This window comes from Schistocerca nitens, chromosome 7 (assembly GCF_023898315.1).
Source record: "Schistocerca nitens isolate TAMUIC-IGC-003100 chromosome 7, iqSchNite1.1, whole genome shotgun sequence".
Lineage (NCBI taxonomy): Eukaryota > Metazoa > Arthropoda > Insecta > Orthoptera > Acrididae > Schistocerca > Schistocerca nitens.
Genome location: NC_064620.1, coordinates 277,729,616 through 277,742,568, shown reverse-complemented (window position 1 = coordinate 277,742,568; position 12,953 = coordinate 277,729,616). Strand labels below are relative to the sequence as shown.

General features: G+C 40.0%; 1 protein-coding gene across 1 annotated transcript in view; it reads left to right on the top strand.

Moving 5' to 3' along the window:
• Positions 1-12,953, top strand: part of LOC126195572 (dynein axonemal heavy chain 2) — a 957,657-nt gene that overhangs the window by 686,676 nt on the left and 258,028 nt on the right. Inside the window, 1 exon segment of the mRNA XM_049934198.1 lies at positions 5,936-6,173. Within this exon segment, the coding sequence (XP_049790155.1) occupies positions 5,936-6,173 (238 nt within the window).

Here is a 12,953-nt window from a genome sequence, read left to right as displayed (position 1 = left end):
CTGAGTTGCGGAGCGCCTCTATCGCCGTTTGCACGTACTGATGTGGCGGCACTGTTAAATGTCGTGGCACTGTCACAACACATTTCCCCCCTTGAAAAAAAAAAGCTTGTGCGTGGAACGTGCCTCCTGGACAAGATGATGGGTGAAAACTCCGGAGCAGCATCCATAGGTGTCGTGGACCTGGGGGTGTGCTCCAGCGAGATGGGTCCCGGAGAAGGCGGCGTCGCGACTGGGGCCGTTTCCGTCATACTCAGAAGCGGTAGCGACGGCGGCTGCAGCAACACGCATGGGAGGTCGGCAGCAGCGACGACTGGCTGCTCGTGCTGGTGGAGGCGAAGGAAGGGACGGTGGCCCCAGCGTGGCTACCACTCGTGGGCGCATGTGGTCGTAATGGCGAACAACCATGCCGTCGTCCGTACGTATTTCACAAAGCTGGCGGCCGCGAAGAGCCTGGACCACCCCTGGAATCCATTTAGGGCGAGATCCATACCCTTGTGCCCACACTTCGGCGCCTACCGAGTATTTTCCCGCACTAGGGGACACAGTACAAGGCCTGACAGGGTGAAGCAGGTGCAGTAGAGTGCGCGGTTGGTGGCCATGCAAGAGTTCAGCAGGGCTGCGATCACCCAGAGGCGTGAAGCGATAAGAACTCAGAAAATGCAATAGAGCATTATCTGTGGAAAAATCACTAAGGAATTTTTTCATCTGGCTTTTGAAAGTGCGGACAAGGCGCTCGACCTCCCATTCGATTGTGGATGGAAGGGCGGTGCTGTAACATGATGAATCCCTTGCCCAGTACAAAAATCACGGAAGGCCTGCGAAGAGAACTGAGGGCCATTGTCTGTGACGATCGTGGATGGAAGACCTTCTAGCGCAAAGATTTTGGACAAAGCCAGCGTCGTCGCCGCAGTGGTGGGCGACGGACATCGAACAACAAACGGAAACTTTGAGAAGGCGTCAATCAACAGTAGCCCATAAGTGCCGAGGAAGGGGCCGGCAAAGTGAGCGTGCACCCGTTCCCATGGCTGTGCCGGATCAGGCCATGGAGAGGGCATTGTACGGGGTGCAGCCAGTTGTTGAGCACACTGACCACATGCAGTGACCATGTGGGCAATGTCCGAATCAATACCGGGCCAATAAACGTGCCTGCGGGCCAGGGACTTAGTCCAAGAAATCCCCCAATGGCCTTCATGCAACAGTTTGAGAACATCTTTGTGAAGAGAGGCTGGCACCACGACCCGTGGAGATGCGCCATCCGTAGCCAGAAGAACAACACCCTCACGAACTGACAGACGAAGGCGCAAGGCATGGTAGTTGCGAAGGGGATCCGATGCCCGGCCCTTGGTCCTGTCCGGCCAACCCCGTTGAACAAAACCGATCACCTGACGCAGGACCGGGTCCCACGCAATAGCCGACGCGACCTGCGAACCTGTAAGTGGAAAACCCTCGACCGCACGACGTTCTTCCTCATCAATGTGGAAACAGAGTAGTTCATCTCGATCAAAAACCGGGTCGGGGCCCATCGGCAAACGCGACAACGCATCAGCGTTGGCGTGCTGGGCCGTGGGGCGATAGTGAATCTCATAGTGAAAACGAGACAAGTATAAGGCCCAACGTTGCAGGCGGTGAGCTGCCTTGTCCGGAAGCGATGCCGATGGGCTGAACAGAGAGACCAGCGGCTTGTGTTCGGTGATGAGGTGAAACTTAGAATCATACAAAAACACGCTGAACTTTTTTAGAGCATAAATGATAGCGAGCGCCTCCTTTTCGATTTGAGAGTAACGCCGTTGGGCATCGTTGAGGATCTTGGAAGCATAGGCGATGGGTCATTCCGACCCATCCTCATACCGATGGGCGAGAACAGCCCCTAGGCCATACTGTGACGTGTCAGTAGCCAGAACCAAGTGCTGACCTGGACGAAATGTGGCAAGACAAGGCGCCGACTGCAAATGAGCCTTCAGGCGGACAAAACCCTGCTCACACTCGGCAGACCAACAGAAAGGAACGTTTTTGTGTAACAGCTGATGCAGAGGATGAGCTACCGCCGCCGCGGATGGAATGAATTTGTGATAATAAGCAATCTTGCCTAGGAAAACCTGAAGTTCTTTGACCGTAGACGGCCGGGGTAGAGCGTTAATGGCCGCAACGTTCTGATGTAGAGGACGTATACCCTCACGGGACAAGTGGAAACCAAGATACACAATGGGGGGTTGGAACAACTGTGACTTGTCCAGATTGCACTCCAACCCAGCCGAATGCAGAACCCGAAACAGTGAACGCAAATTGCGAAGGTGCTCCTCAGTGGAGGCCCCCGTGACAACAATGTCATCCAGATAGTTGATGCAGCCAGGAACGGAAGCCGTGAGCTGTTCCAAAAACCGCTGAAAAATGGCCGGCGCACTAGCGACGCCAAATGGTAACCGCTGGGAGTGTTGATGACGAGAAATTCCTTGGAAGACGCATCCAACGGCAACTGATGGTACGCCTCCGATAAGTCAAGTTTGGAAAAGAACTGGCCCCCAGCGAGCTTGGTAAATAACTCCTCAGGACGGGGAAGAGGATAAGTGTCAATGAGGCTCTGAGCGTTGACAGTGGCTTTAAAATCACCACACAATCGCAGACTCCCGTTTGGTTTAGAAACCACCACGATTGGCAATGCCTATTCGCTGGAGGTAACAGGAAGGAGAATCCCTGAAGCTGTTAACCTGTCTATCTCAGCCTTGACAGGTGCACGCAACGCCACCAGAATAGGGCGTGCCCGGAAAAACTTAGGGCAAGCTGTAGGTTTAAGAGTAATGTGGGCTTCAAAATCCTTGGCACGACCAAGACCAGCAGAGAACATGGACGAGAATTCAGAACACAATCCATCCAGCTGTTGATACGGAATATCCTCAGATATGAGGTGCACATCATCATCAATGGAGAGCCCGAACAACTGGAAAGCATCATAACCGAACAGGTTTTCAGTGCCCGCATGATCCACCACATAAAACGTGAGGGGCCTAACAACAGACTTGTAGGCAGTGGAAGCATCAAACTGGCCAACGATAGGAATTTTCTGCTTATTATAAGTTCTCAGATTTTGCGTAACTGGAGACAAGGGAGGGGAACCCAACTCCAAATACGTGCGAGAATTAATGAGAGTTACTGCAGAGCCAGTGTCCACTTGCATGCAAATGTCTTTATCCAGAACACGAACAGTAACAAACAACTTATTTGTTTGCGAAAGCACACGGTTAACATCCATGTCCGATGCCTCGTCCTCGTCGACAGGAACTTTAGAGGACTGACACACAGAAGCAATGTGGCCTTTTTTCTTACATGAATTACACGTGGCCCAACGTTTTGGACACGCAGCCCTGTCATGCTGTACGAAACAACTTGGACAAGAAGGAAGTGCGGAACGAACCTGCTTCTGTGGTTGCTGTTTTCGCTGCGAGTGTGGCGACCCAACGCGACGTTGTCTACGCGAGTGAACCGCCGCCACATCGTCGTTCTCCTGTGAAACAGGCAAATTGTCCGCGTCGAAAGTGGTCTGTACAGTGCCTACATCACACCACGAGTCTATTTGCGCACCAGCAGCGTGAGACACTTCAAAAGATTGAGCGATGCTTAGAACTTCCGACAACGACGGGTTTGGCAGTTGTAAGGCACGTTGCCGAACTTCTTTATCAGTAGCAAGCCATAGAATAGCATCCCTAACCATTGAATCAGCATAAGACTCATGATGAGTGTCCGTGACAAACTGACATTTCCTACTCAGACCGTGTAGTTCTGCCGCCCAAGCCCGGTAAGATTGATGGGGCTGTTTACGACACCGGTAGAACGCCACGCGGGCGGCAACGACGTGGGTGTTTTTTCGGTAATAGTTAGACAATAAGTCACACATTTCTTGGAAGGACAGAGAGGCAGGTTCCCGCAGAGGGGCTAACTGAGATAGCAGCTGATAGATCCACGGGGAAATCCAAGATAGAAGTAACGACTTACACATAGGAGCGTCGACAATGTCAAAAGCCAAGAAGTGTTGCCGCAAACGCTTCTCATAATCCTCCCAGTCTTCAGCGGCCTCGTCGTGAGGAGGGAACGGAGGCGGAGAAGAGGAAGACAGACGATGAGTAAGCGACGTTGACAACGCCTGAATAGCAGCCGTCAGCTGTGTTTGTTGTTCAATGAGCGCTTGCATAAGCTGTTCCATGTCTGCCCCGACACGAACACACAAATCCACAACGCAGTAAAAAAAATATCCGACCTTGTCGCCAAAAGTGTTATAACCTTTAATCACCAATAAATTGCGTGGATATACAAACGTAGAAACAATAGCTGATTACATGCTACCAACTCTGTATCTGTCATTCGACTGCCGTGCTGTGACATGCGACCGGCGCCGTTCGTAGCTAGGTGGCGCTCCCGCACTCAGCCGAGTTGTGGAGCGCCTCTATCGCTGTTTGCGCGTACTGACGTGGCGGCACTGTTAAATGTCGTGGCACTGTAACAACAGATGGAGTAATGAAGCTTTTCAGGAGAAGAAAAAAACACTATCCCTAACCAAGTCAGTGACTAGTCTTACCTAAAAAAAGCTAATTATTAATGACAATAAAACAGTGGCACTAATCATCAGAGTCAGCAAAATAGAAAAATACGATATTCAAGTGTCACTATAATAAACACTTATACGAATTAGCAAGGAGATTAAATTCATAAGTATGTGAATTCAGAGTGAGAGACACATAATGGGACATGCATGTCACACAAGTTAATTCAAAGATGAGTGAAGATTGTTATGCGCTAAGGATCCTGAAAAACTGCATACCGGTAAACGTGTAGACAATTCTGAATGCATATTTTCATTCACATCTATAATATGGAATCACACTCTGTGGCAACTCCTCTATCACAGAATACCTTCATAATACGAAAGAGAGCTATCCATATCATTACTGAGAAGAGAGTTGTAAATTCATGCAGGCCTTTCTCTAAAAATGTGTATGTACCACTGTTTCTCTACATGTGGATCTTGGAAATGTTTCTGTTCATCAACAAACATGATATTGATAAGAAAATATGAAGGCAATTCATATATTACCTATTGTTGCACAGGACTGCAAAATAGTCTTCATGTTATGCCTACAAACAGAAATATAAGCCTAAAAGGAACCTACCACATAAAACGATACAACAAACTTTCTTACTTTATTAAAGCTATCACAGGTGCCAAAAAGTTTAAGAGACAAGTAAGGACATATCTACAGTATCACTGCATCTATTCAGTAACAGAGTATTTTGACTGTATGTAATAGTAAATGATGTCCCAATTCACAATTTGTTTATTAATTATGAAACTCTAGCATGTTACATAATTAAAAACATGAATTTATTTAAATCCGAGAAATATTCTGGGCAAATGTAAATAAATACAGAATAACCTTAGATTTAAGATGTATGATATCATAAAATAATATGTACTTAAAAGACCCAATGGACAGATACTAATAAGTGTTAATAATAATCCGTGTAAGTATTGGACTCTTACAATATACTGGGCAAAAAAATTTAAAGCTTAAAATCAGAGAAGACATAGGATTCAGAGAAGTAGTTAAATGTAACAATCTTATCAGTTTTGATAACTTTTGTAAATATGTGAGTTTTTTAAACTAATGTCCAGTGACAACATGACCAGAATGGCAGAGATGTAGTCCAGTTAAAGTGGGATGATAAGAGAAATTGGCTATAATGTCTTGAAAGAATCATATCTCTCACTTTTTTCATAATTTTATAGAAAAATATTACTCTAATATTTGTGTACTGGTTTCTGAGATGCATGTTTTTTGTTTTTATAGATCTAACTTGGCAAAAGAAGCATAACTGTTGATAATTTTATTAACTTTGTTATTCATTCAGTGAGATGGCCATTTGAAATTCATGAATTTTTCTGCAGGATTGTGGCACCAAAAAAGGCTAAGTTAGAAGAAGCAATGAAAACTCTCCAGGAAAAACAAGATGAGTTGCAAGCTGCTGAAAACAAATTGCGGAAGATTTCTGAACATCTTGAAAAGCTTCGATTGGAATATGAAGATAAAATGAAGCAGAAGGAAGAGCTTCGACAGAAATCAGAAGATTTGCAACAAAAGCTGGAAAGAGCTACAATGCTTGTAGAAGGTCTTGCTGGTGAAAAGGTAAAAATGAAGTCTTATAGTATAATTTAAAGACAAAAGGTGTTATCAGTGTTGAATTGTTGGGCTACCAACTCATCACAGAGTAAAAACAATAAAACTGATGTGTTTTGATGGTCAAACATTTATTATTAGATTCAATATACCATAATGTCTAAAAGCCATCAAGATAAAAATGTAAATAAAAGTACTAAAATTTCATGGTCACTTCCTGTACAACCTTGTCTTCATTGAATGTGCTTCCACGTCATTCATCCAACCAATAAATGAGCTATAATGAAGAGGCATATGCCATGCTGAGTATTAGCAACATCACAGTAACAGCCATTCATGTGCACCGCCCATGCACCTTCAGGAAGGATACACAGGAATAAAAACACATAATGAACAGGAGTTTGTAAACAAGAAATCAAAGATATATCAATGAACAAAGATAATTCACAACCTTACCAGGAAGCTATGAAGTTCAAATCCAATCAAGAACAGAATGTTAATTGTATAACTGTAATTCAAGTCAATAACGAGAGACAGATATTAAAACAGATGTACAAAATTTTTGAATAAGTTGTTTGTGCCACATGTAAGTTGTTTGATGAATTTAGGTTTTACATGCTATGTATCATAGTCTCAAATTGTTCTAGTAGATCCAGTTTCCTATGCAATAATGTCCAACATTATGAAGTCTCCTTCAATTTCCACGAAATGTGGTTTCATATATGTGCTGAATTTTCATAATTATTGAGCTGAAAAGCCCTTGCAATCCTTGCGCCCTAACTTGTAGGACGAACCAGACTTGCTGATGTAGTTTGAATTTCAACTGTTACACTAAATTTTGTGGGTACCAACTCTATCATATTTAAAAACCTCATGCTTTAAGTTATTTCTTAAATTCATCATAGTTTGTTATTGGTTTTAAATGTGGTTTCAACTTTAAATGGCTTAAAATTGTTAACTACTTTCTGAGATAAGTTATTGAAATACACAGTTGTGACTCTCGTGACATTCCACATGGCATTCCCATATACATCTGTGTGCTGTTTCTTACATTTTAATTTATTCACTATGTTTTTATAGTACCTGATAGCTTTGGCTAGCTGTCTTATTTGGCGCAGTCATTCGCTCCTGTTTGTTCATTTGGACTAATAAATAATCTACTATACTATAATACTCTAATAAATACTATACTCTAATAAATAATCAGGAAAGGGTAGAAAGTTTTTGGAATTTTGGATGAAAAGAATTATTACGTATTGAAGGCATGCCAACCATCTTGCTTCATGTTATTTAGATCGAGGAATTGCAGTTCATTATTTTTTCCTGTTGGACAGCAAATTCACTTTTATTGTGAAAGTCATTAAATATATTTACAATTCCAGTAACTTTTCTTTTCCCTCCATTGATCAAAAGTAGCATATCATCCTCATAGCACTTGAAGTACAAGGTTTAACCATGGGTTGCTGTGACTTAATGAGGATCCTTTTTTCTAAATGACTTATAAAAACATCTGCTACGGTTCCAGATACACTAGAGCCCATAGCCAGTGTGTCTTTCTGCATATAAAATTTATTGTTAAAAGAGAAGTAATTATATTTAAGAACAAATTCTAAAAGTTCAATAAATTCAATAATTTCTCCTTTAGATAGATCTCAACTGCCTCATTAACAAGCACATTCACATGAAGATTTCTAATTTCTGATGATACAAAGTAGGAAATGTTAGCAATAGGCATATCATTGATCTCATTAATGAACTAAGAATAATGCAGAAAATGTATACTGCAGGTCCCATAATAAAGAAGCACTAGGGAATTGTTACTGCCTGAAAAACTATCTTCAAAGACATAGAACTCGTTTAATACCTTATCAAGCATTTTTATAATTTTTCATTAATGGCTGTTCATACAATTAACAATCAGTGTAGTAGAGTGACCTTCCTTATGGATTCTTAATTGGGATCTGAGCCATTGAGCCTTCAGGTTCATGACAGAACAGCATTCCTTTTCTCCTTAGATCAGTATTAAAGATGCCCTGTTCAAGAACTTTTGTAAGTCCGCCTGTACCTTTTTCATCAGCAATTTCTAGCATTTAGCAATCTCAGTAATACTGTTTTCTCAGTAGAATTAGAGTGTTTTCATGATATACTTCTGTTTGCTGATAGAACTGGTAAAAATCCAGTGTAACAGTTGTAATGTGAACCCCATTGGCCAGATTGATAGGCCCTTCAGGTTGAGATACAAGGAACAACAGCATGCTTTTCAGTTTAATAATTATGAAAAGTCAACGGTAGCCATGCACATTCATGAAATTGGCTCCCCTCTGTTGGGAATGGAAGTGGACCTCATAATTTTGCACAATTTAACATGAAAAATCTAAATACATTAAATGAACAGTGCACAGGTGACACAAACAAATTCTTAAAAATCTTTGTAGATCTATTTTAATATATGTCTTTTTTAGTGACTTTAATTACAGTTATACCTTTGACATTCAGTTCTTAATGAGATTTGAACATCCAAGCAAGCTATCCAGTAAGGTTGTACATTATCTTTGTTCATTGGTATCTTTCTGACTTGTTTACAAACATGTGGTGCTTACTCGTGTTACTTATGTGTTTGTACTTTGAGTGTGTCCTTTGTGGAGGTATATGGGCCATGCTCACAAATGTATCTTACTATGATGCTGCCAATACCCAAGACGGCATAAGCCATTTCTTTTTAGTTTGTTTCATCAACTGGATGGATGATGTGGAACCATATTTTAAGAAGACATGGCTGCAAGGGAACTGGTTATGAAATTTCTGTATTTTTATTTTTAACTTGATCACATTTGAAGATTCTTATGGATAAAATCAAGAAGTGTTATTGTGTGAAGCATGAAAATATATTTCAGAAGCACTTAAGTTATAAAAAATCTCTGTAACACAAATATTAATTACGTTTTAGGTTATGTAGGAAAGTTCTTGTAGGATGTAAATAATTTAGATGGAAAGAAGGCCATTTGCCGAATAGCAGAAGCACTGAATTGTCAGCTGGCACACACAAAAGAGAAGGAAGCTTGTTAGCTTTCTGAATCAATCGTTTCTTGAACTTGACTGCAAGTATACTCACATAAAACACTATCTTTCAGAAGGCTTCTGCCAGTCGTCCAACTCCTCCATCTACAAAGTCTGCCATACTGAGCCCATCCCAGAAGTCTAGCATAAGTTCCAGTCCCTTCTGAAATCTTAAGTTACGTTGCAGAACCTCTCCCCTGAGTCCATCTTCTGCCTCTCCCCAATGACACCCCCATATAAATATCAAAAAAATTATTTATTTCTTTGTTTAGTGCTCTAGATTTGGTCTAACTTTCTGTTGAAACTAAATCTCCAACTTCGAATACTGTGTGTGTTTTTTTAAAAGTAATAATCTTTCATAGTTCTTCTAACTACTTCCTCTCCTTCAGCTGCTGTTATATTTTTACAAGCTGGAAACACTATAAGTTCTTTGACTACGTAAGGTGGTATTTGGTCAAACATGATCTCATAAGGAGATTATCCTGTGGTAGTATGTTGTAGGCCATTCATAATGTCTTCAATTTCATTAATATAACATAACCAATTTGTGTGATCTTTCTGACAGTAAGTTCTACATAATCTACCTATTTCCCTCATGTACCGTTCAGTTGCGTTGCATTTAGGTGAATAGGATGATATTAAGATATGTCTGATGTTATATTCTTTTACACATTCCTTCCTAAATTTTGAAGTAAATTGACTCCCATTGTCAGATAAAATTGTCTTTGGTATACCCACTTGAATGAAGTAGTCCTTCACAAATGTAGAAGCTGTTTTCTTACTAGTTGCTTTCTTTAAAGGATAAAATTTCACATATTTAGAAAACAAGTCTACAATGACGAAAATATACTAAAATGCCCCTTTAGCTCTTGGAAGTGGACCATACGAATCTATCCCTACCAAATCCAACTGTTTATGTGGTACCATATTTTGTAAAAGTCCCTTGTTGGTTTTGTTACTAACTTTTGTTCTTTGACATCTATCACAGTAGGTAAGTAAGGTCCTAACTCTCCTAGACATATTGTGAAAATATATATGCTCTTGTATATTTTGAATACATTTGAATGCACCACAGTGTCCGAAGCTTTCAAGTGTGTTTTTTATCAAAATATTTATGTGGGGATCTGGCCAGCAAACTTTCCAAGCATCACTATCTGTGCTGTGTCTGTAAAATAGAATACCTTTGAAGATCTGGTAGTACATTTGTACTTTCTCATGATCTTTCTTCCCTAGATAACTTTTAACAAGCTTCCAGTGATCATCACCATTTTGATATCTTCTCAATTGATTACAGATTTTTTTCTAATTCCACTTTCCTCTTTGACGTCATTAAAATACATTATTTTAAATTTTCTCTCCTGACTATTGTTTTCATTATCATTTCCATTCCCCATTGGCATTCTTGACAGGGCATCAGCGATGAGATTTTCCTTGCCCTTTATAAAATAAAATGTGTATTTAAACTGCTGTAAGAACATTGACCACCTGGTAATTCTCCCATGATACAATTTACACTCTTGTAACTAAGTTCATGCTTTATGATCCGTATAAACTTTGACATCATGCCCAAATAAGTAACTTTTAAATTCTCTCATGTTTTTGTAAGGTTCTGTTTGCAAATGCTATAGAATGATGTTCAATTTCCCCATGAATTTCTTTCTCTTGGAATAAATATACCCCCAGTCCATAATCACAACTGTTGTTCACCAAACAAAATGGTAAAGATAAACCAGGTCTATAAAGGAGTTCACTTTCTACCAATTCCTTCTTAATTCTGTCAAAAGCTAAATGGCATTCATCACACCAATCCCACACTGCATTTTTTCTTAATAGGTTGTTCAAACATGGTGCATTAAGTGCCTGTGTTTTCACATATTTTCAATAGAGGTTTACTAATCCAAAATAAGACTTAAAATCTTTTTTATTTCTAGGTTTCAGGAATTTTGTGATGGCCTCTACATTTTCTCCATCAGGCAAAATCCCTTTTTCATTTAGGCAATGGCCAACAAATTTTAATTATTTCATTGCGAACTTACATTTTTCTAATTTCAACGTCATACCCCCCCCCAGCCTCATTTTCTCTCCAATTTCCTTTAAAATTTGAATATGTTCCTCCCCGGTTGTATTTGATACCAAAATGTCATCCACATAAATAATTAACTTTTCTAAGTGTTCTTAACCCATAACAAAGTCCAATCCCCTAATAAATTCTGCCACCATAGATACATTTAAACCGAATGGTGCAACACAATATTGAAAACATTTCCCATTAAACAAAAATGCAGTGTATTTACTAGAATCTCTTGCTAATTCAATCTGATGAAATCCAGAAGTCAAGTCAAGGGTAGTCATATATTTTACATTTTCAAACTTATTTAATAGTTCATCTATACTTTCAGGGTGGTCAGTTTCTCTCTCCAAATATTTATTCAGGTGTCTAGAGTCAAGCATTAAACGAATACCCTCATCTCATTTCGAAACTACCACTAATGGGTTATCGTAAGAACTACAACTTCTTTCTATTATTTTCCACCTTTCCATTTTCTGAAGTTCTCTTTCTACCTCCTTTCTCTTACAGATAGGGATAGCATACGGTTTTATGAAAAATGTGTCATCAGCTTTCAATTTTAGTCTACATTGATATGCTTTTACATTCCCAGGTTTTATATCAAATATGTCATTATAAACCCACAAATAATCTTCAAGCTCTCTCCTGTTCTCTTCATTAAGGCTTTCAGTTTCAGATACCTTTTTAGCTACCTGTTTACTGTAATAATCCACACTACGCTCATCAGTACCAAATTCTTCCCCTTCTTCACAATAACCATCACCATTAGTCTCTTGCATCCCTCAAATCAGACTACTTATACCATGATCTTCCATTACAATACTCATTTCCCCATGGATTCCACTTTTTTGTTCAACAAATGTTATTTTCATGTCACCCCAGTTAAAATTTACTTTAGCCTTAACAATGCAGTTCATACCTAGTATCAAGTTTTCATTTAGATCATCAATTACTAAGCATCCTTGTATAAATTGTACATCATTAATCTTAAATTCAAGTAAGACTTGTCTGGTAATCAACTTACTGCTTTTTTCTGTTGCCCCTTTTATCCTTACCCCTGTTACTGGGAATGCTGTGAAATTATTATTATTTTTGATTGTGTCTCTTAGCTTTCTCGATATTCCTGTAATTGGGCTGCCTGTATCTAGAAGGCAGTTTCCTATCCAATCATTAATCTGTACTACAATATATGGACTTCCAAATTAAAGAATTGACCTCATTTTCAAATAACAAATCCTCATCTATGTCCCAAAAAATCACCCCTTTATCACAATCACTGCCTTTTATTACAGATTCTACACATTTACTAATCATATCACCACGAGGAGACTGTTCCATATTTTTCATGCCAATTTTATCATCTGAGTGAACACTTTGACAAATTTCACCTAAGACCTCACACTTTTGATCACCATACTGACATTTGCTACTATAGTCATTGACTATACTCAGTACTCTATCACTAATTAGAGCTTCTTTTCCATTTTCACAGACACATTCAGACACAACATCACTAACATCAACTGGTAACATTAATCTATCAGGCACTGCTCTACTGGTTTCTAACTCATTACTCGAACACACACCAGAATCATTCAGTATCAAATCATCAACTTTAACTTCTACATATACCATCCCATCTAATTCGTAAGTAACATATCATC